The sequence below is a fragment of the Gallus gallus genome, chromosome 19 (assembly GCF_016699485.2).
Source record: "Gallus gallus isolate bGalGal1 chromosome 19, bGalGal1.mat.broiler.GRCg7b, whole genome shotgun sequence".
Lineage (NCBI taxonomy): Eukaryota > Metazoa > Chordata > Aves > Galliformes > Phasianidae > Gallus > Gallus gallus.
This window is the reverse complement of record NC_052550.1, coordinates 7,534,025-7,557,571: the sequence shown is the minus strand read 5'-3', so window position 1 is coordinate 7,557,571 and position 23,547 is coordinate 7,534,025. Positions and strand designations below refer to the sequence as shown.

At 42.0% G+C, this 23,547-nt stretch overlaps 2 protein-coding genes and 1 long non-coding RNA gene across 10 annotated transcripts in view; 1 reads left to right on the top strand and 2 right to left on the bottom strand.

Annotated features, from left to right (window-relative positions):
• The window catches only part of TEX14 (testis expressed 14, intercellular bridge forming factor), a 51,247-nt gene extending 33,158 nt beyond the window's left edge, over window positions 1–18,089 (top strand). For all 8 annotated transcript variants that reach the window (XM_040650460.2, XM_040650461.2, XM_046902621.1 and 5 more), the window contains 22 exons: window positions 130–281; window positions 1,053–1,243; window positions 1,466–1,616; window positions 1,950–2,932; window positions 3,515–3,621; window positions 4,065–4,144; window positions 4,705–4,971; window positions 5,498–5,598; window positions 5,911–6,030; window positions 6,712–6,754; window positions 7,431–7,521; window positions 8,854–8,916; window positions 10,003–10,130; window positions 10,322–10,512; window positions 11,592–11,643; window positions 12,087–12,158; window positions 12,984–13,061; window positions 14,473–14,590; window positions 14,792–14,905; window positions 15,884–15,993; window positions 16,774–16,837; window positions 17,047–18,089. In XM_040650460.2, the coding sequence (XP_040506394.1) occupies window positions 130–281; window positions 1,053–1,243; window positions 1,466–1,616; window positions 1,950–2,932; window positions 3,515–3,621; window positions 4,065–4,144; window positions 4,705–4,971; window positions 5,498–5,598; window positions 5,911–6,030; window positions 6,712–6,754; window positions 7,431–7,521; window positions 8,854–8,916; window positions 10,003–10,130; window positions 10,322–10,512; window positions 11,592–11,643; window positions 12,087–12,158; window positions 12,984–13,061; window positions 14,473–14,590; window positions 14,792–14,905; window positions 15,884–15,993; window positions 16,774–16,837; window positions 17,047–17,083 (3,313 nt within the window). In that variant the 3' untranslated portion in view covers window positions 17,084–18,089. The remainder of the gene's footprint in view (window positions 1–129; window positions 282–1,052; window positions 1,244–1,465; window positions 1,617–1,949; window positions 2,933–3,514; window positions 3,622–4,064; window positions 4,145–4,704; window positions 4,972–5,497; window positions 5,599–5,910; window positions 6,031–6,711; window positions 6,755–7,430; window positions 7,522–8,853; window positions 8,917–10,002; window positions 10,131–10,321; window positions 10,513–11,591; window positions 11,644–12,086; window positions 12,159–12,983; window positions 13,062–14,472; window positions 14,591–14,791; window positions 14,906–15,883; window positions 15,994–16,773; window positions 16,838–17,046) is intronic.
• LOC121107274 lies at window positions 8,788–11,800 on the bottom strand. The gene is made up of 2 exons (XR_005841021.2): window positions 11,501–11,800; window positions 8,788–10,510 (listed from the first exon to the last, which is right to left on the bottom strand). It is a non-coding gene; the product is annotated as an uncharacterized LOC121107274 (long non-coding RNA).
• A 1,981-nt stretch (window positions 18,090–20,070) lies between the features above and the next one.
• OPNP (opsin, pineal) lies at window positions 20,071–22,862 on the bottom strand. Its single transcript, NM_205409.2, is given in 5 exon segments — window positions 20,071–20,638; window positions 21,011–21,250; window positions 21,472–21,617; window positions 21,797–21,979; window positions 22,496–22,862. Coding segments are annotated over 5 exon segments (1,056 nt in total). The 5' UTR covers window positions 22,839–22,862; the 3' UTR covers window positions 20,071–20,494.
• Window positions 22,863–23,547: the final 685 nt, after the last annotated feature.

Below are 23,547 nucleotides of genomic sequence, written 5' to 3'. Positions count from 1 at the left end.
ATTAGGAAGGAAGTCAAAGATCAGTTAGACTTTACTGAGAGTAAAATTGGCAATAAACAAAATTTTCCAATGGAAATCTGCAGAAAGGAGCAAAAATACTTCTTAACTTTTTTTTCCCTTTTCATGTAGCAAGGATGGTGGAGAACACAGTGATCTGACACGTATTCCTGTGCCAGCCCAGCTGTATAAATGGTGCTCTCCTGAAGTAATCCTTGAAAAGAGTGTCACAGTGAAATCGGATATTTATAGTTTCTGTACAGTAATGCAAGAAGCCTTGACAGGTACGTGTGTAGGCTTAGGCTTTTGTCACCAGGGTTGCTCACTGAATGTTTTCAGAACAGGCTGTTTATTTTCCCTATGCTGCTGTATAAAACCTTGCAGCTACTGCACGTACAGAGCTAAGGTGGGGGAGGAGCCCTCCTGGCAAAAAGCAAATGTCGATGACAATGGCAAGGACTGTTGGAGACTTGTAAAGTGTATTGAAAAACTTTAAATTGCTTAACTAAAGAATGAGATTAATAGTAGGTATTACAGAGATAAAATCTTGTGTGTGGTGTTTTGCTGCTGTTTATCACCTTGCAAGGACAGTGAGGCATTCAGTTAATTATTTGCAATATGTAAGATGAGCCTGTATAGCTTTTCTTCTTTTCATCATTAAGAAAACATAGGAAAACTTCTGTTATGTGTTACCTTTGACTGTTTCGATAGTGAAGTATAATAAGCGATTATCCTGAAAATTAAACCTAGAAGATGAGCTGTTTGTGAATGAACAATACAGAGCGTGGGTTACTGTGTGACTGTCCTCTACACAGCTCCCTGTATGAGTGTACATTTGACTAAGGTAGAGAGGAGATGCTAGACTGGTTTGAGTGCTGTTATTATTATAGTGAAACTTAGTAATTTTACAAATAGTAATTATATTTTTATAGTTTTAATTATAAATTACAGGACATGCAGACAGTAATAATTCTTTGTCTCCGATTCTTCTCTCCCTCTCTCTGTTAGCATTAAGATACAACTTGTGACATGAAGTGTCTATTTATGTATTGCAGAGACCCTTCCCTGGAAAGGTATTGAAGACTCTGTAATTAAACAGCTCATAATTTCAGGACAGCAGTTGGAAGCAGATGTCAGACTTCCTGTACCCTATTATGACATTGTAAAGTCAGGGCTAGAATCTAAACAGAAGAACCGCTCCATGACCCTACAGGATATTCAGTACATACTGAAAAATGATTTAAAGGTAACTTGTGGAATTGTGTCCTTTTTGTGGTTTTTGAATGGCAGTTTTATGTCCATTCAGATTCAAGTTGTTCTGATTAAATCTATGTGGGGGACTTTTGTGTGTGAAACCTGAACACTGAGTATCTTTCTTTGATGATGGAGGCAAACCACCTTAAAATCAAAGGTAGAGGCACTTGGCTTTCAAATATGGAAACCTTTAATAGTATTTCTTGTGTTACAGGACTTGACTAAGTCTCAGAGTTGTCATGCTGATGAAATGGCAAAAGCACAAAGGCCTGCTGTTTTTGCAGATATAAACATCTGTTTGTCATCAACTTTCAGCTACCGGAAGAGAACACTGGAATTGAATGAAAAAGGGATAACAGAGGCTGGTAAGTTTCTTTTAGCAAGATGTGTGTCCTTCACTTAGCGTGTTCCCCAGTCCATGAAGATCTGATGTAAATAATTAAAATGTGAGCATCTGGAGATTTTATGACATAGTTTGAAAAAAGAAAGCATTTAGACTCGAGTTCTAGCTAATAATTAATGTAAACTCAAGACTGTTCATCTGGTTAATAATTGAAATTCAGGCACACTGCTTTCAACAGAGGTGTTAAGTGCTGCTTATGTAATCTCTCAAAGGTGTTGATTCCTTAAAAGTACAAAAGTGTTGTGTCTGATGGACATCTGGAGGAATAGCTAAACACTAACATCACATTTTCCAGACAGTTCTGCTGCCCCAAGGTACCCCATTTTTCCTGAAGAGAATAATGCTTTAGTGGACCTTGAGGCACCCACCAGTCTGCAGCTAGCTGCACAGGAAAACAATCATGATGCAGCTTCTGAAACCCAGATGACCTGCAGTGTCAGTGATGTGGATGACAGCCTCTGTAGCTTTGAAATGAATGAAGTCTTTGCCAGTTGTCCTGACTTTCATGAAGACTTCCTGGAAGAAGGAGCTGAACTAAGTCAAACGCTAAAGGATAAAAAAAGACAGCAAAAGGAAAAAGATGAAAATGTCCTTGGAGACCTGTTCTTGTCCCCTGGAATGTGCTGTGAGGAAAAGCCAGTTTATGAGGAAGGCAGCATTTCAGAGTCAGTTGCAGAGTACACTACAGAAGAGGAGGAAGGGAAAAGTGAGGCCTCTGACCTGAACATGCTGGCACAGGTGAGAGGAGATGCTGGCAGGAGGAGTACTCTGTCCTCGAATGAACATCACATCAGTAAATGTGTCCTTAATTTAAAGATTGTTCAGAGCATGTTACAGCAGGCAGCAGAGTCCCTGTGCAGAACAGAGGAAAAACTGGACAAATTAGAGGCAGTTGAAAAGCAAAGGAAGCTTCTGCAGGAAGTTTGGACAAATCAGCTTTCTAAGCAAGTTTTTCGTGACAGACCCTGTAACAGATCTGATGATTTTTATCAAAATATTGATAGCCCTTTCTCTGGAGCTCATGCTTTTCTATGGAAGGCTGTAGGTCCGCCATCAAGTGACTATATTCCACCTCTGGTGACGTGCCAGTCACAAGGAGCTCTGCGTGGAGATGGCTTCCAGACTGTTTCAAATGTGTCAGAGGAAATGTGGGCAATTCAGAATGAAAAGTGGAAATGCTTTCATCAGAGGAGTAAGGGTACAAAAGAAAACAGCCAGCATGATCTCAGCTTCAGTGAGGTGAAAAGCCTTGATGATCAAGTGGACCTAGACCACAAGGTAAAACGTGGAGCATTTATCACTCTCCTGTTCTCTAGCAGGTTTCTGGTAAAGGGGATGTAGTTATGAGTGGTATTCAAGCAGAGGGAAGAGTTACAATAGCCACTGTTACACATCTATGAGGGAATAAAATCTTGTGCTAAAATGGGGAAAGTGTGGGGGCTTTGTTTTTTTGTTGTTTGTTTTTTTGTATGTTTTTATTTAAGGAGATATGAGCTGTCACTTCATTAAAGACTTCCAGATCATTTTCATTATTAAGAATAAACAGTTGATATGCTTAGCAAAAAAAGAAAGAGAAAATTGTGTTGTCTGCTATAGGACTAATCTTGGGTCATTTAAGCGTACTCATTGCCATAGGAACCAGATGTTGTGACAGTCTGCTTACATATGTGTGAAACCTGGTATAAATCCAGAGGAGAGTATTTGCTAGGCTAAAGGCTGGAATTGCCATTGTTTCAGCAAAGAAAAACATAGGGAATGAAGTTTGTCTCATCCAGTTCTTAGTATATCTCATAGACAGCTCAGCTAGTAATTAATGGAGTGCCCAGTGTGCTGAATCACGGCTTGTTGGACTCATTTCAGCATTTACTCCCACGTGTGTCTGTTAGATGCAAAAAAAAGTTCAACTTCCAGTATCAGAGAGGGAGTGACTCACATTCTTCAGCAAGTGGAAGCAAAGAAGAGAGGTGGTGAGTTTTGGTCATATTCACCAGAAGTTAATTGTAGAAGGTTCATCTTGCTACAGCCACTGTCAAAAGTAGATAGATCCAGGATTGAAGATGACATTGGATGGTTGTTTTTTCCCAGTAAGCCAGAAGCCATCTGTCCTATTAGGACTATTCTGTGACTCACTGTCAGCTGCAGAGCTGACAAGGTAACTACTGCAACTGGGCACTTCTAAAAGTGGTGTTCAGACAAACTGCAAATGCTTTGCTGATGGAGGTCAGTGTTCTGGAAATGTGACAGTGCTTAGGGAGAGTAATCTAATAATGAAGTTAGTTGTAAGGGTTCTTCTCTCTGCACACAGCCTCATTCAGTTCTCAGTAGAAACACTATAGCTTTGACAGGTTTAGGACAAGGCCCTACCTTAGGGGGACAAAAAACTGTCCTGTCTCGTTATGATTTATTACAGGTGCTATCCAAAATCAGCATCTGAAATTCACAGCATGAAAATAAACGAGGAGAGAAGGATGATGCAACCGGAATGGAGAAGTAAGTAAATTGGTGTTAACTCAGTATTAACGGTAGCAAACTTTAATGCAGGGGAGTGCATTAAAACTTAATACATTTTTCGTCACCTAAGAAAGGTCTGTCAGCCTTGATTGCTGTAACTTTGTTAGGCTATTTTTGGAGAAAAAAGCAAATGAATAGAGTCCTCTGTCTTACACCTTCAAGATATGGAGTAATCACAACCACGCTGAGACAGTTTGACTATAAAGCTCAAAGAATATCTGTCTCTTTTTAGAAGGATGTAAGGGTAGGAGAGCGTGAGTTTAGAATCGGTAGCATAGCAACGGCCAGTGGGTGGCAGTACAGAATGAATAATAGAGAATGCAAACTAACAGAAATTGTTCATAAAAAAAGGCTTATCTGTATGATTTATGCAGATTGTAAACTTAAATAGAAGGAAGCTTCCAGCTCTCTTCACTATAAAGGAACACACAGGCTGTAATTTCAGCATTTTCAAGTATGCAGACACAAAGAAACACAGGGAAGGGTTTCGGAGTCCAGATTGTGTTGTGTGAGGTGGTGACTTTGTTCTTTTTGTATAGCTGAAGTAAGGCAAATGGCTAGAAAAGTGGCCTCAGGACAACTAGAACTGATTGCTCCATATCTAGCCAGTGATTGTACGTCTGAAAGTGAAGTGGAGAGTATAAAGGAAGCATTTCAACATGTCACTAGTAGAGTCCAAAAAGGTAGAGACCAACGAGAAGATAGATGGCGTACAGGTGACAATGCTGAGCCTTGGGATGGGGGCTGTGAGGATGGATCTGAATCTGAGGAGAGTGATCTGGAGTCTATATTCAGAAGTTCTGGAGGTAAGGCTGAAAAAAAGATTTTTTTTTTTTATTTTTATCTCCCAGCAGATTTCAGCTCCTGGGATTTTTGTTAGAATAATTGGCCATTTCTCTTCCAGAGTCCTTCCCCAAAAGCAAAGCCAGTGGCTCAGTCATTGGTGAATGCAAGCTAAACTGAATGTTACACATTAATAGATGGATGAGATGTCCACCAAGCTTGGAGACCATTCATGGTCATTGATTACCACATTCCAGCATGTGAGAGCTAAAGCTTGCAAATTCTTGAATGTGCTCTCACTCATTTCTTTCTATTGGATTGCTACCAGTTTTCTACCTTACCATTAGAAGTAGTGGACAGTGCTTTTGTAATGGTTATGGATAAAGGAATAAGGAAAACTTTGCCTGCTTTGATTAATAATGTCTTTTAGCTTATTTCTTTGTTTTTTTGGGGTTTTTTTTTTTTTGAGGCAGTGTAGTTTTATTCCATCAGACCACTCATTTCCTATTATTTTTGCCTTAATAATTGTATTCTATTCTGACATTCTAGGGGGAAGTTGCCAGTCACCATCACAAGATGAGCAGGCAGAATCTGGACTATCTGTTCATAAGAATTCAGTCACTTTTCAGCAAATTGAAACTGTCTCTAGGGTGTGTGTCATGTTCCAAGAAATCTAGTTGCTTCTAGTTACCTGTAAAACAGTTTAGAACAGTCTCTTCATGTTACTCACCAAACTGAGGCAGCCATCTTTTCAGTTGTGATCTGACCAGCAGTCATCTCGACTTTTGTTTTTCCTTCCTCTTCTATGAACTGTCAGAGTAATGCAAAGACTGGGAACAAGGTTGAAATGCAGAATGATCAAATTAAGTATCACTGCATTTGATGCAATTTAACATTATGGACTAAAATGTATATTCAGTAGAAATTGGAGACAGCATCTTAAATACTAGTGTCTTTCACAGGGGCATTCAAGAGAACTACCTTGTTCCTTTAGTTCATATCCCAGTGAGTCTGAAGAATTCTTGACTCCAGATCCTGATTATTTTCTTCCTGCTGCTGTTGAGGAAAGCTCAGAACCAAAGGTAAAAGACAAACACAACAGGAATTAAGTCCATGTCATGAACGCTGGACACGAGTTGAATCGCATGTGATTTTAGTATGCTCCCATTTGATTTGAAGAAGAGCTTTAGAAAATGTGAGAGTAAGTTTTGCCTCCTTCTGAAGGAATATCTATAAATTGAAATGTATCTAAAAGTAAGAAAATTCTGACGCTGTTCCTTTAGAAATGAGCAAAAAAAAAAAAAAGAAAGAAAAAGAAAAAAAGAAAAAAGCAAACACCCAACCTCTAAAACAGAGGGACATGTTTACTTTATTTGATTTCCCAGTGAACATATTAGCTGTGGAGCCTTAAAATTACTCGCTTGTTGGTTGAGAAGAGTTTGAGGCTGCTGCTGATCTCAACCTTTCCTTCCCAGCTCTGTAAGCCATAGAATTCGAGAGTCTTAAAACAATCTTCATTCAATTCTTGAAATTTTGAAACTTAAACAGGCTACTCATTCCAGTCCTTGCTGTTGAAAAGCTCTCTCCATTCTGCTTATTGTGAACATCATCCTGGGTGAGTTGTCCTACTTGTCACAGCTTACCAGTGGGAAATTGCACTTGTTTCCTTTTGCGTTTGCTCCCTGCTCTAGACCTCACATCCTGGAGGCAAATTAGCAGGCACTCTTATTTTATTTTATTTTATTTTTTATTTTTTTTTACAGAAACAGATGCCTGAAGATGCAGGGTCGGGTATTCGCGTATCAGGTAAATTTGCTCTTCTGAAGCTGGGGAGACCAAATCTTGTTGCACTCACTTTTTTTTGTCAGCAGCATTCCTGTTAGAAGGCTGAAGCTGGGTTTCTTGGGGTCACTTCACATCTTTTCTTTGTTACACTGAGAGCTTAGAATGCTCAGGATTTTGGAAGATGAAATTTGGACATTGCAATCACTGAAATATCACTTAATGCAATGATTATGTTCTTGCTGTTTGATGAAGCAAGCGAGCAAATCCTACTCTTTGTTTTATACCTTAAGGCTAAGTTTAATGTTTTCGTGCAACTTGCTGTGGTGCTGGGAAATGAATTAGAGTTGTATTTACACATTAATATTGTTAAAAGTATCTTGAGCGTAAAAGGTTTAAGAGCTGACATTCTGTGTGCAGAGTAATGTAAGGATCGTCATTGTTTCTCTAGTCTGCTGCTTGTCTTAGCTCAAATGTGTAAATGTTGTGATATTCCCCAGTGCTTTAGTGGTTGACTGTCTGGCAGCTGTGGTATGTTTATGAAAATGCATCTTTAAAACACATTTGTCTCTTGACAACAACAAAGGTCAGAAGAGCTAAAAAATTTAATAAAGTTGCAATTTCCTGTTCAATGAGTTGTGTCACTTTCCTTTGTACTTGCAAAACCCAATAACAGGGAACATTTGTTATTTGTATTCAGGAGGAAAAATATTATTCTGCGGCACAGCAGCACAGAACTCTGGCAATAACACACGAGGAGTGAATCAGCTTAGCCATATGCCTGTAGCCAGGTAGACAGACTTATTTTCATTGTTACTCCAAGCATAAATTGGGTTATAAAGTATGCTCTCTTAACTTAAATCTGCTTAAATACCTAATATTCAAATAAGGTGCCAGTGGTGTTTTAATCATCATCTACACAACGTAGTTCATTGCAAAAAAATAATAAAAGGGCTTTCATGAGTCTCGTGGGGTTTTGTTTTTTCACCATGTTCACTGTATTTCTTTGTTTGCTTAATGAAGGAGTAAAATAGGAAAAGTAAATCATGTATATAACAATTTCTTTTACACTCGTACAGTGTATCAGTTTTAAACAGAGCAAAGATAATCCACTTTATGACTTCTGTCGTCTGTTTTAATTTTGTTCTGCTGTGGTTTCAGAGCTCGAGTGGCATGGAGATCATGCCTTTTTCCCTTCTCTGGGAATAGTCTGATGCAAGTACGCTCACTGCATCTTGCCTGCAGATAACATTAGCCTGTGCTGGGGGACTTGCAGTCTCACTTGTCAAGCACTGAGTGTTTTCTGTCCATTATTTTTGTAAATTTTGTGTTCCAGTGGTATGCAGCGATGTCTGCCAGAATCACCACTCTGTGCTGCATGGAGTACCATCCCTTAAAAAGAAACAGTCCTTTCCCTGGAGGTCCTTCAGCAGTGGTTTTCAGGCTTCTTAACAGCCTGTAGCCTCCTTGCGGTAGTCAGCTTGCCTTGTGTTCCCCCACTTAGCAGCTGCTCTGTTCCTCAGGAGTGTGGGAGTGATAGCTGCCTTTCCTGTCTGTCAGTATTTGTACTCTCTCCTCTCCACTGGAGGAAATGAGTTACCAGTGTCAAAGGTTGAAGGTAGGTAGCAAGAATATAAATAATTGGCCTAAAGGTAAAAAGCAATGTTCCCAGTTGCACTGTCACTTAGGAACTGAGCTTTGGCCATCAGGAGGCCTTTTGCTCTCTTAGCATCAGACTAATGCCTCTTTGACGTTGAATGGGATTGTTACAGTTTGAGAGAACAGTTTACAGTGTTGACTAATCAAAGGAAGATAAAGCAGTGTAGTAATGTATATTTGCAGATGTGTATTTAACTTTCAGTCTGTTTTGAAAGCAATACATGCCCTGTAGATTTTTTTCTCATTACTGGATACAGTGTGCTTAAAATAATATTTTTCTCCTAGCTCTCTCTCTCCGATGTTTAAGGTCTTAAGCAAAAAGTTTGTATGAATTGCAGTCTACCTCAGAGTGAAGGTCATCCTTTAAACTTCTTGAGAGAAGAAACAAAATACATTTGTTTTCATAATTTTTCTGAGAAGACCAATGACAGTGACCTTCCCTGTCTTCTCTTCCTTTATTCCAGTACTGAAGCAGCACAAGAAGTGATATCAAGGGAGCTGCAGGAAGACTCTGAAGAAAAAGACATGTAAGAGCCACAGACTTCTATGCTGAAACTGCTGCAAGTTGAACTCTTACAGTGGTAACAGCCAGTGTTGATCTGAAACAGGAAGATATGACAAACTAAAGCTGAGAGTTGGAACACTGGAATGTTGAAAGAAGCTGGGAGATGGCTATAAAAGGGCCATCACGTAGTTGTCCTTGGCTTAGTTCAGGATATTTTCGTATTTATAAGTAATTAAATTAGTGTAACAAGTAATTAACCCAGTGTAATTTGTGTGTGCCTCTTTATGTTAGCATTGTGATTCCTTGGTTCTTCCATGCATGTTACTCAGAAGAAATAAAATCACTTTGAAGAGTGGATTGTTAGTCTGTAGTTACATAAATTGCATTACAGAATAGTATTGTGATTTGTCTTCTTAGGAAACATTTACAAACTGAGTTTGTGACTCAACTATTAAAGTTATATTTTTTACAGATAATGGAAATTTGCATAGCAATCACCGTCTTGGTAACAGTGAATTCATGGTCATGTAAAGATCCTGTGAGGACAACATAACATAATCCAGGGTATATGTGCAATGTATTTGCCTTATGTATTTCCAGTCCAGCAGCGAATCAAGAGTTTCTGTTACTTGAGCGTCCATCACTTCCTGTGCAGAACTTGAGCAGTTTCAGCTCATCCTAATAATTCTTTTACAGACTCTTAATATCTTACATTATTCTTAATGAATCTTTATTTTTTTTGTGAAATACATGTTGAGGTTTTCCTTTGACTTTGGAGACAGTTTTTTTTCCTCGTGGTTCACAGTTGAAGCTGTTATCCTTTTAGGAGGCAGTTTCCTGAGGTTTCTTTTGTAAGAGAGTTACTAAAATGAAATTCTGTAAAGAAGGGGAAGGCTGATAATTAACCTTTTCTGTCTGCAAGATCATTGAAGATGGCGATCCTTAGTCTTTGAATTCTGTGTGAAGTTGGCAAAGCAATTGTCTTCTGGAAAACTGGATAAGACTGAACTAAAGTAAAATGTAAAGAACCTGAAAATAGCAGAATTTAGTGATTTACGAGTGAAAGAACTGGCTATTCTAACTGTCAGAACATTTTTCAATACTTCAGATCAGTGACAGATATTCAGGATTTGTCAAGCATTCCCTGTAAGGAAGAGAACTACTACGAGGATATAAATTGTAGATCACCTGGAGTGAGTCACGCACCACCGAGTGTCAGCACTCCAATCAGTTCAGGTAACTGCAGAGAGGAAAGAAGGGAGGACAAATTAATTGCTTGGGTGTTTTATGCCAGGAGCCAGGCCTTTCTGCCAAGTAAAAGCTGTTTATGCAGATCACAGAAACTCCGCTCATGTAGTACCAATGCAGAAATGTCATTTTCCAGCTTTGCTATCATCTTTTTTCTTTTCTTTTTTTTTTAATTCTAGAGGAAAGAATTCCGGTGGCCTTTGAGAAGCACAGATGTTGCCATGAAGTAGTTTTGGATTCTTCCTCATGCATTTGTCAAGAGGTTTCCTCTGCAGTGTCCAGGACTTTCACCACAGCCTATGAAGAGGAAAGGAGCACTGAAGTTCTCTCTTCCTCTCCAAGCGTTTGCTCCTCTGGATTGAATGAGCCTGTAAGTCCAGGAAATTAAACAAATTGCACTTAACTCAGTGTAAACATTGACCAGCATCAAAGTGGCCTTGCCTGGTGATAAAGAATTACTGCTTCTCAGCATTAGGTCCAGTGATCTTGCAATACCAAAGCAATACAAATTGCCAAAATTATTAGGTAGAAAAGACCTGTTTTGTTGGAAGAGGGAGTTGGCACAGTGGCCTTTTGGTGTGTCAGCAGCCGGTGGCTTACCAGAACCATTCAGAATTCACAACTGAACTGTGAATTACATGCACTGAAGGTATGGTGTAGCTACAACGTTATCTTAACTGTCTTTCCAGTCAGCTTCCATATAAAATAGTTGCCTGTAAAACAGTTTTCCATGTGTGATGATTCTTATTCAGTGATGGAGTTGTCGCTCAGATATTAAATTAGAAATTGTTCAACCAGAACAGTAGCGTCTGCATTCAGTGTCATCAGGTCAGCTCTGTGTTTTTAGGCTTGCATAGAAAACTGCTGAAATTCATTAAGCCCATTAGCAGCTCAGTGTGCCTTGACTGGTTATAGAGACAGTTGGTTGTGTTGCTTCTTTGCCTAAAATTTTCTTCTAGGATCCAAGTGCCCAAAGTACCTGCTTCCATTTTGAAGTCTGTGAAGACTTGCCTTTGATTACAAATGTTTGATTTTTAGGGGGTTCTTTTGGTAAATGGATATATGTGGCTTTAACAATTAAAGATTCAAAACAGCGACAAAGTAGGAGTTGTCAGAACTGTCCTCCTAGAGAGCCACTGCCCAACTGCCCATACAGAATGGCTAAATGAAGATTGATGAACTAAATGAAGATTGTGTAGCTGACAGTGTCTTAATGACTAGCCAAAAGATGAGTGAAAAACAGCCCAAGCAAAACTTCTGACACATCTGGCTTACCTGAATGCTTCCTGTTTTCTCATCTTCTGAACTAACTGAAAAGCTTATTTAGAAATTAAAGTAAGAGTTATTTAATGTCTTACCTCATTTTTGACTTGGTTTGTTAAAGGTGGTAATTGGGGAACAGCAGTTCTTCAGTTTACCTTGCATTTCATTCTGTATGATCTTCCACAGGGTGGATTCTCAGCTGTTGCTTCATCCTCGAGAAGCACCAGGAAGGCACCTGGTAAGTCTCTCAACCCACCCCCATCCCACATAGAGTGATCAGTAAATGGATAAACAGATTTGAACAGGAAATTTGTAGAAGTTCTTTTTTTTTCCTGGGCGTTTCTTTTTGTAAGGGTACCTAATTGTGCACTCAGTTGTGTACTGCTGGTGACTGTGATGTTAGAAATCGGGTGTTTGTACTTGCAGGCTAAGAACTCTGACCTTTTATTGGCTTAAAATTAGCAGTGCAAAACTGAGAACTGTATGTGCAAGTCCAGCTCTGAATAGTTTTTCCATTTTGGTGACACTTAAAGATATTTGATAAAATGTGAATGAGCCAGGCTCATGAAGGTTGATAAATGAAACATGTCAGCAAGATGCTGTCATAGTCTGAGTTTATATCACAGTTATTGAGAATTAATCACTGCTAATTAACTTCCCCCCCCCCCCCCCCCATCTCAGCGCTCGCTCAGGCACCTGTCCACCTCGTGGATGAGCTCCCTGCACCAGCCCAAGAGCTGCTGGATGAAATTGGTAAGAGACACTTCACCCAGAATGATACAAGATGTGCCAGCTGCGTTTTAAAGCCAAGGATGGTACTTCAGTACACAGTCAGGATTTTTCCCAAATCATTCTCTACTAAAATACACAAGAGCTTCCAAATCAGTTGCAGTCAGGTCATAATAAGAAAAGGAGGTTAGGCATCAACAGCTTAAACAACCGTCAGTTATTTAAGTTTGTCCTTGAAGCTTCTGCATCTCACATAATGGTTAGTTGCTGTTGCTGACAGCAGCTTGCTTGTTGAGTATAGATGTAATTAAGCACTGGAACAAATTTTGTATAGACTGAAGTTTCCAAAGGTGTTATGGTGGTATGCATGATATTCATTAAAACCAACGCAGACGAGGTAGCTGCATCCCTTAGGTATTTTTGCAGAACTTAGTGATTTACATTTGTTTTTATAGTCACACATTTTTACGGTGTTGTCCGGAGATGTAATGAAAAGGGTTTTTTGGTGTAAATTACAGAAAAGAATTATATTTATTTATTTATTTATTTATTCCAGCCATAAACTCTTCCTAAACAAACGCCAGACATAAGGATAATTAAGTGTCCATAGATCCTCTTGTGGAAAGGAGGCACCCAGACAATTCTCATCTTTTCATTTCCTCATTCAGCAAAACAGGAACGTGTAGAGACTGTCATCAAGTAAATAAATAATGGTCATCAAAGGCAGTTTATAACATTAATATATGAACTAATGATAATTTATGTAAAAATGTAATCTATGTTTGGGTGGATAAAGACAAGTGGTATGTCAGATTGTATAGAAGTAAGGAAATGTGCTGTTTCTAACAGAGTGTTTAAAGCAGCAAGATTCCATTGCTCGAGACTCCGTGGAAGAGGGACTGTGTGACTGCAGGGTGCAAAAAAATGGTTAGTAGGAGTCCTAACATGAATATTAAGGATTGAAAAATAACTTCTACGTTACTGCAGAACTACTTGAATACGTGTCGTGGTGTTTCCAGCTTTTAAAATTATTTTCTTAATCGTGGTTGCTTTGGAAAATCCATCAGAAACTTGAAAGGATCTCCTCTTGCTCAGTAAGATCATATTGGCTGTTTTCACAAACAGTGCCTCCTCCGTCAGTGTTCAGTGGCTTTCTCTGTGCACTCACCTCTTAAATTTTGGTATGGGAGGCTTGAGATCTGAACTATCAGAATTAATCTGCTTTTGTTATGTCACTGTAATGTATGCTGTGTTCAAACGTAAGTGATGAAATACACAAAGGTATAGGTGGTGTGCAGCTCATGTAAGTTGTTCCATTGAAAGCAGCCACTGCACACTAACTGCTTATGCTCCTGGTTCACCATAATGAAATAATGCCTGTGATCTTATGGCGTAAGGAAATAGCATCTGTTGGGATAATCAATGTCGTGTTTCCTGTTCTGTTACAAAGGTGCCAAAGATAGTGGTGTACGTTGCTTCTGAAACTGCGTGTAGTAGTAAGTGGGAATCATTTTTAGATGTTCAGCAAGTAATGTCAGAAAACCTCAGTCTTTATAGACTGTGCATTTGTTTCCAATGAGTCAGAAAGTGAAGAGCTTTTAAAAGAAAAAAGAACAGAACACGAGTTGGCTGATTAGTATGGTCACTTGAGAATGGTACTGGTACTTGTTTGTGTTATCCTACGGCTTTGTTAGATCTGCTCCGTGTAAAATTGTTACCCAAAGGGTAGAAGCTACTGTGACTTTATTCATAGGAGTCTCCTGTTTTTAGGTGGCAAAGAATTACTCGCTCTTCAATCACAGTGGTTTTGTTGTATTTGCATAAAGTGCAGCTATTTCAGACTCCGTTTTTGTGACAGCCTACTGCTTCCTGCTTATCGTAGCTTAGCAGAAGGTGACTGAATATATTCACATGCTGTAGAGAACAGAACTTAGTGAGATAAGTCTGGGGAGTTGAGAATATCATTGGATTTTGCTAAATAGGGTAACAAAGCTAACATCCACAGGTTTTCTTTTGATTTTTCTTCCATATCTAGGATTGTAAGGGGAAAGATTAAAGATTAATTTCCACATGCATTTTTCATTTGAGTATGAAGCAAAATGTTCACTCTTGCAAATCCAAAAAATGTGCTGCAGTAAAATACTTGTATACATCCTGCTATTGGCCACCTATCATGGTAAACGACTTGGATTTTCTTAGTTGGTAGGAGATCAGATAGCTGAGGAAAGAGTAACTCAACAGCAGACAACTGCAGGTTTCCTGAGCGTAGTAAATAAAACCACTGTTTGTTTACTATCTTCCTTTCATACCTTTGACTTTAAAATCTTTCTGTGAACAGATTCTGATCGAATTAAAATGGAAGGCACAGAGGCAAAAAAAGAAATTGAGATAAGTGAGAAGTGTGATTGCAGTGTGTGGACTATGGAGACATTTAATCTAGCAGAGGAAACAGAAAGGTATGAAAAACACAGGGGTGATAACAGCATACATCATTTTGAATTACAAAGATTTAGAATAGTGGTTCCAATATATCATAACAAGATCCAGTGCTTGTAGTAAATCAGCTGTTGTAAGAACCGTGATCATTTTGACTGTTTTCTTTGGAAATGTGTAGTATTAAATATGGCAGCATGCATTTAAACCCTTTTTTTCAACAGGGCTCACTCTACTCTTGATGACGCTTTGGAAAGAATTCTCTATGCTGTGCCTGCAGATGAGCAAATTCAAGAACAGCAACAAGAAGATGAGGAAATTCAGGGCTGTGCTCTTGGGTTAGCTGATAATTGCTACTTTATTCATAGCTTTATCTTGTTTATGTTCTGTGTTCAGACCTGTGATGGACTTGTCAGCAAATGGGCTGTTGCCCTTTAGGCAGTAATGTGTCGAGGAAGTCTGCTTGGAGGCATCCATCAGAACTTTCAGTACTAAATTGAGAGAGAAAAGAGTATTTTGTTAAGATAATTTCCTGTAGGTAGAGAGCAACCATTTCCAGTCAGCCTGGAAGGTGGTGCATCACCTTCACAGAAATTGGAGAGAATTTGCCAGAATAGTAGATGATTTTTTTTTTCCTAAGGTGATGAGAGGAATGCATATGAAGAGAATAGTATCATGAAAGCTTTTTAGGGAGAAAGAAGACCAAAACACTCTAAAGAGTTTGGGAAGGCCAAACTACTTTGGTAATAGAGGAAGAAATGAAGAAAATGGCAAACATTGTATCTATATCACTTTAAGAAATCAAACATGAGAGCTTTAAACTCTGAACAGCTCCATGGTAAATGCCAGTGAGTGATCATAAGTCATTCCTAACGTATATCTCACTACGGAACACAAGATAGTCTGATGTTCAGCATCAGGATTTATTTATTTTTAAGGCAAATCTCATGATAACCAGGAGAATCTCACTGATAGGGCAGTGTGATTGCTGCCGTCTCTGCTTTTGTATTTTTATATACATCTGTATTTGTAAATGGCTCAGTCCAAAGCCCATTCACACTCACAGTCAAACCACGTTTGTGTAATGCATGCAAGGAATCATTGGAGCCTACTTATGGATGTAAAGGTAAAGCACACCTGCAGATTTAGTGGGAAGAGGTGGTGTTAAGGTTGGGTGGGGTCAGATGCCCATTACAGCCCAGGGCAAAAATAAAAAAGCGTCTTGTATCTCCAGTGGCTTTTTAGTACTCTGGATTCATCCTTTCTAAAAGAAAACACAAAAAAATGAGATGATATGTAAATCTCTGTCATTTAAGGGCTGCAAGCCTGAGAGATCCACGAGATATTGGAAGGAAGAAAGGAGCAGAGGAAGGTGGAGCCAGGGCACGAAGCAGTGAGGCAGATGGCTGTGCTGGGAGTTCAGAAGGTCCTCTTCATCTGTAAAGCTGCTGGGTGCTGTACTGGACAGTATCTCATTTATTATGTTCTTAGCACTGAATTTGTCAAGCATGCACAGTGTACTGTTTTGCTTTTCCTCATTTTTTCCGTCTGGGTATTGCTTCTACCCCATGATTTTGAAAGAGAGGAAGCTGCTGCAGACTTGAGCTCTCCAGAGATGCTTAGAAACTTTTGTTTTCCAAATCAGTTTAGACTGACAGTATTCTGGAATGCTTGCAGAGAGTCTCACTGTGAGAGTGCAGTTTCCTCTACTGATCTCTCCAGAGCACTGAAGGACAGTTCACATTACTGCACTGTGTCCCACTTAGTCTTCGGCCTGTCTGGTTTAGGCACCTAAAGGCTTCACATTGTGAGCACTTTAGTCTGTTCCCACCCTCATTTGGTATATACCTGTGTGGCATGTGCTAATGCCATCAGATCCCTAAAACAGCTGTCTCTCAGTCTAGTCTCTCCAGGCTTTCCTCTAATAGAAACTGGAAGCAGGGAGGAAGATACAAGCTGAAATGAAAGAGCTTCCTCTATTGTCTGTGTCAGAGGTGAAGTCATTTTACACAGCTGGCAGCTAAGGTATCTTTCTGCAAGCAGGTTTCTGATTGCAGGTGAAACTTAATGGGTCTAGCCAAAGGAATCTGCAGTGCTGCTGAAACCAGAGCCTTCTCTCTGAGGTGGTGTGATTGTGTGTGGTTTTGGTTCTGAGCTGCATTTAAATGTGCTTTTAAAATTTTATTATCTGTTTTTATTTTTTAAGGCAAGCACTCTGAAGGTCAGAAATTCCGCTTATGGGAGCAACAGTCTTCAGCTTCTCCATTCAGGTGAGCACCTCTATGACTTAAATGGGGCTTTTCACAGAAATCTGTGTGTCCTCTCGACCTGTGAGATACATTCTTGTTTTCCATGCCCAGGAGGGGCAATATAAAATCCCATTCTCCTCCACACTCAGTCTGATATAAGGGAAAAAAAAAAAAAAAAAACCCACAACTGTGTAACTTTTCTTAACTGTGCCTTCCTTTTTTTCCTACAGGGTAATTGTTTTGGATCAGAACAGTTCTCCTACGTGATTAGAATGGATAGCGAATACATCTTAATACATCAGCTGCTTACTGCTGCTGGTACAGTATTCAGCCTGTGAACTGCAGCCCTTTTGTGGTCACAAAGACTTTTAATGCTCAGACTTGTTTGATCTGCAGCAGCAAGAACTGACAAAATTGGAGTGCTTTACTTTATAGTGCAGTTTATACTGTTTTTAGCCACTGTTTTCTATCAGGTATACTGCAAAGGTGATCTGTTTTATATCGGTTTTACTGCAAAGGTGATATGTTTTCAGAATAGAACAGCCTTAGTAAGCTGGCTGTTTGTTTTTCTGTATGCACACTTTCAGAACCAAAATAATTTATTTATTTTTTTGCTCTTTTGCATTACACAGTTTTCAGTGTTACAGACAAAATGACTGTAATTCTGTGAACTGCTGTTACTGCTCAGACTCATCTAATTTTTCCTTGCTGGAGTGTGGAGCGCTGTGTTGCAGCCCACGTGGTGTATGTTTTTCCTTGCTCATTAAATTTAACAAGGGTAATTTCTTGTTTTCTCTTCTCTTAGTGCTTTTGTGATCTCGCGTTGAACTGATTTGACTGATAAAGGGGATTAATTGCTGTGCAGAAAGTTAATGAGAAAAAAGCAGTGTTCTTTCAGAGATGCAACTGCACCAATATTTTCCCTGTCAGCATTCAACAAGAGTATAGAAAAGTTAGCATTACTGAGATAGCTGTTGTTTAATTAAACCACGCTTCTGTGGTCCAAAAAAGGTCCCTGGGAAGTAATTGTGTTTTGGATCAGGCTTTTGATGGGCACAGCGAGTTCATGTTTAACTGTTGTGATTAGCACTGCCCAGGTGCAGGATGTGTAAAGATGGTCCTTATCTCTGTTGAACACAGGGCAATTCTATGGGCATTCTTACAGTTTTGTGTACCATGTGTTTCTCTTCCATCCTTGATCAAGGAGGGAAATTTTGCCTGTAAGTGTTAGTTAATTTGGTTTAATGATACTAATAAAAATGTCTAAGCTTAATGTGCTGCCATGTGATTATTCTTCTGTTTTTTACTTGTTACTGTTATTTCCTATCGTCAAGTTATGTATACGTGTAGGTACTGAGGTAGATGCTGCAAACTAGCACAGCTGGGGGAGCTTTCTTCAGAAGAAATGAAGAGAAAACAGATGTCTGATCCTTTTAGACAAGTCCTGGTGGTGATAGGTCAAAAGGGCCGGCAGCAAGGAGGTGCATGGGGTAAGAGCAGAGTCAGTGCATGGGAAATAGTGTTCAGTGCATTAGACAATTCCATGTACAAGTTGAATATTTTCTAATCTGAGCTCATATCAGCTGTTGTTTCTTCCACGTGTAGGGGGTTCTGCATCCTCACTGCAGGCAGAGGAACATCATATTCTTGATACACAAACTGCTGCAACAAGACCTTGCCCTGCACAGGCAGGGGGCTGTGGGGAGCCTTGTGTGGCTGCAAGGAATGTATAGTAGTGACAAATGCATGCAGAAGTTGAATCACAAGTTTGCTGTGTGATCCTGCCCTCGTTACCCATAGCTGAAAAGTGCCTGAGGACCATTATGTCTTGCTTTGGACAACTTTTATGCAGTGTCTTTTGTGTATGAATTAAAGAAAAAACAGCTAAAACTTGCTGGTCTGCAGCAGTGCCATGGCGTGGAGCAAGCACACGTGAGTTTTAATGCACGTAATTAAGATCACTTTGGTTTGCAACATGTGAGATTTTCCTTAGCTCCTTGGATTTTTTTTTCCTGCTTTATCTATCAAACCAAATGGTGAGCAGACTGTGAACCATTTTCCTATCTTTTTTTAATCTTAATGTGGAGAATTTTTATTTCTGTTGCTAGAGAGCCTTTCTAGCAGTCCATAGCCTGTCTGCTCTCCTTATCAAGGCCGGAACACAGCAGTTGGAGATTTCGGTTGTTAAGCTGCTTGTACTTTTCCAGAATTAAGTTTAGCATGAATGTAAATCATCCTAATAACATAAAGCATGGACACAAAAGCTGTAATTAACAGGAAGCATAAAACAAGGACCAACGAAAGACAGCAGAAAAGATCAGAGGCGGCCCATCTAATGCTGCTTTGCAGCTTCCCTGAGACAGCCAATTAATTAAATTAAAACAGGGATGCTGAGCTGTTCTGATGTCTCTCTGAGGCACCAGAGGGGAGCTTTCCCAGGGGGAAGCTGGGACAGGGAGATGGGAATTGGGTGAGGATGGGTGCCCTGTCCCCCTGCTGCTGTGGATTTAGAGGTCCTTGCAGAGCCCTGCGGGGAGTTCATCAAGTGAAGGCATGTAAGGACAAAAGCAAGTGCCTGTTCCACAAGCAGCAGCCGTGTCCTGAGTTCCTGTGTACCTGTTGTCATGCTGGACTTGGCTTTTTTTGATGTGGTTTTGTTGGTTGGTTATGTTTTTGTTTTGAAGCTGAAACTCAGGGAGGAAAAATCTCTGTACCCAAAATCTCATCGTAGTCTGTTCTTGTCCAAATTACCTTTCTCTCCGGTTTTTATCGAGGTGCAGCCTGCATACTAGTGAGGGAATATCGTATGCAGCCGTTCCCATTGCTTCCCTCTAACCCTTCATGTGTTTGCTGCCATGGGTGAGCAATGCTTTTCAGATTTCAAGCGAGGTGATTCTAGCAGAGCAATGTGGAAGCCCATGCAGGTTTGGGGGTTTTTATTTCTTTTTAACCTGAAAAGCTTTGGCATCTTTTGCTTTCTGTTAACACCTCGGCCATTTGGGCAGGGGCTCTGCTCTGCTTCGTCCTTGTGAGCCCGGAGCCTTGCTGGGAGATCAGTGACCTTTCCTTACTGCCTTAAATATAAATGAATACCTTTTGGATCTAACTTTTCTTGCCATGTTTCTTTCCCTTTGTGAGAGTATCTGTGGCACCTGCTAGGAGAGCAGTCGTGCCAGCTGTAGTGGCTGGAGGTAAAGCATTTTCTGTGGGACCCTCTGCCAGCTGGTAAAGCAGATGAAGGCGATCTAGTAAGTTTTTGTTACTGTTTATTAATGCAGCCTGCCCCTAAACATACCTGATCGACTCTTGTACTGTGACCTAAGGCTTCATAGCAAGCTCAGGCAATGCAGATATAGAACTCAGTCTATATAGGGACAGCAGGTGTATGTCTTGTTCCTATGTGAAGCTTTGCAGGTGCCAGATAAAGCCAGCCTGCACAAAGCCAAGCTTGTGATTTGTTGCATGGAGGAAAAGCAGCTGCAGTGTTTTGTCTTCCTGATCGGCTGAGGTGAGCTGGAGGAGAGGGGTGAAATAAAGACTGGTGCTTCACCCTATGCCAGGGGCTCTTCTGACACGAGAAGGCAATGCTGTGCTGTTCTGGGCTGCTGGGTCCCGTTGGAGCACTGCTCCCCGGCCCTCCGTTGTGCCCGTGTTGGTGAAGCTGTGCTGAAGCAGAGGTCACACGGGGTGTGCTGGCATCACCTTGTTCCTCAGCCCCGCTGCAGTGACATCTGCATGGGGCCCGGGTGTCCCCGGTGAGGCTTTTCCTGTCCGCTGGGGCTGGTAACCACAGCACAGCATTTCCAGCAGGCAGCTCTGGAACTGAGCAGGGCAGGGAGGGTTGAGTGTTGGAGTGGAATCTGGCATCAGCCTATTGTGTTTTGTGTTTGATGGGGACTAATTTGGGATTAATTGCACTAGGACACTAGCAGCCTATTGATGTTAAAAGTGGTGTTCTGCGTGTTTAGTGAGCGGTTTGTGGTCTAAAACAAAGCTGCCTGGTCCCATAAAACTGTGGGAGCAGAAAATGGGCTGATGTTTGGTTAAGAGGCAATATCCCATCCCATCTTATTCCAAAACTCTCTAGGCTGAGCCGGTCTGTGCTTCCAGATGGGATGGGAAGTTCCTCCTCATTTTATGGGACCATTAAGGAGCACCAGTGAAACTGTTTTTGTTAGGTAAGGACTTTCTCACCTGTTTGTTCATGAAGACGTAGATGATGGGATTGTACACGGTGGCTGTCTTGGAGAAATAGGAAGGCAAGGAGGCGAGGACCGGCTGGATGACGATGCCCTTATGGGTGGCCACCACCAAGGCAAACGTGCTGTAGGGCAGCCAGCAGAGCAGGAAGGCCATCACCATCACGATCACCATCCGCGTCACCTCCCGCTCCGCCCGCTGCGTGGTGTCAGCTTCCTTCTGCTGTGCTGCAGCCTGCGGGGAGTCGGGGGTGTCGGAGAGGAGCTGCTGATCTGCAGAGAGCCCACAGAAACAGCAGAACTGCAAGCCTCAAGTGAAAAGGGGGTCCTGGGTTATGTCGTATTGAGAGAGAACCCAAAGCACCGCATCGCGTGATGTGTTCATTTAGGCACTGCCTGGGGATGGGGTGTGAACCCCGGCTAAAGAAGCCCCAGAGCTGCACTGCAGGGACGTACCGCCCGCAGGGTCAGCAGCAGGTTTGTGTAGGAGAAGAGGATGAGGCTGAGCGGCAGGACGAAGCAGGTGACAAACAGGGACAGGATGTAGCTGTTGTTGTTGCTGCCACCCGTGTACCAGTTAGGCCCGCACGATGTCCTCAACCCTGGAACAAAGCAGATTTGATGCTAACCTACGACAAACAGCAGTGAAAAGCTCTGAGGCACCGCTCAGTTCTCCAGACAATCTCCGTACATGAGCTGCTGTGTGCTCTCCAGCCCCTCCCTGCTTGCAGACAGCCGCCACGGATGCCGTGCAGCGCTGGTACCAATGCCCACCTCCTACCTTCAGGCACGTAGCTGCTCCAGCCCAGCAGTGGTGGGGCGCTCCAGAGCAGTGCCCAGCCCCACGTGAAGGCGCAGCCGCTCACCGCGTGCCGACGTTGGAACTGGAAATCTCCCAGGGGTCTGCAGACCACAACGTAGCGCTCCAGGGCCAGGATGGCCAGCGACCACAGCCCCACGATGCCTGGGGGAGAGGAGCAGGGGTTGTGGTCCAGCAGCAGGCCTTGTGCTGGGGTGGGTGGCAGGGAGCTCCTGGAGGTGATACTGCTGTCACAACATGTCACACTCTTCCTTATTTTTTCTTATGATTGCTGTGAGGCACTTCAAGATGTAAGCTGGCGATGTGATGACTGTAAAGCATCAGATGGCAGCCAGGCTTAGCTTGGGACCATTCAGAAGCTATGCAGCATTGGACCCCTCGGTATCACCGAGGTTCCAGTGGTTCCAGTCTTCATTTCAGCCTGGCACCAATAAGCACCAGCCCAACGCAGCACAGATGTTGGCCTACAGCCCCCTGAGCTGCAGCCCTTTGCGTGAGGGTGCTGAGGGGACGATGGCTGCCCAGAGAAGCTGAAGATGCCCCCCTAGAGGTGTTCAAGGCCAGGTTGGATGGGCTGCATTCCCCAGAACTCTGCCGTCTGCAGCCCAGCCCAACACTGCTGTGCCAGCCCAGCCCAGGCCATGAGCTCCGTGTCCTTACCTGTCAAGGAGACCATGAAGCCCTCCAGCTCACACATCCTCCTGCCAAACACGAAGAAGCCATTGATGTTGTTGGAGAGGCTGACGGAGCTGCCGCACAGCGTCACCAGCAGGTCAGCCACGGCCAGGTTCACCAGGATGTAATTCAGTGGGGAGCGGAGCTTCTTGTAGCAGATGGACACCACGATGACCAGCCCATTCACCACCGAGGCACAGGCAACCACCGTGCCCATCAGCACGGCCACCCCCACATATGTGCTCCGTGGGGCCTGGTAGGGCCACTGGGGGCCATCAAAAGGCCCTGGGGTCCCATTGGGAGGTGCCTGGGAGCTGTTGGAGGACATCGGTGCTCCTGCAGCACAGCGCCCGTGGAGCCCAACAGACAACCCTCCCCAAAAGCCTCCTCTTTATAAAGCCCCGGAGAGGAGCTTTGTGTTGGAACACCTTAAGCTTTTTCTTTTTAATCTGAATAGTTCACCTTTTTTTTTTTTTTTTTTTTTTTTTTTTTCTTAATAAGCAGCTCTTTATTCCAGAGGGGATAAAGGGTGACTTAAGCCAAAAACCTGCTGTCTGCCTTCTGCCTCATTTAATCGAGTAAATAGGTTTGGTTACGTGAGCACCACTGTGACAATGCAGCCGGGTGCCGTGGGCACAATACGGGGTGATGGTGGTGGTGGGAACCCCATTGGCCATAGCCAGAGCCCCAGGCTGGGGCTGCCTGTAAAGCCATGCGATAAACACGCTGTATACTGTTGATATAACCACACTGTGTTTGATATAGAGTACAAATAGACAGTACAAATACGTAAGTATATATCCACTACTACAAAAACATAAAGCCGTACATTTATAGCTCTCTCTATATATAGTGTGGACAGGGCCAGGGTGATATGTCTGCCCCTTCACAGCGCCTGCAATGGAACAATTCATGCAGAACAGGGCCTGAGTGCAGCACAGGGCCTTGCAGGGCTCATCCCCAATGGCCTTCTGCTGATGCAGCGCCTCTGAGCGATGCAACCTTAATGGGAACTCAGATTTGGTATCTAATCCTCC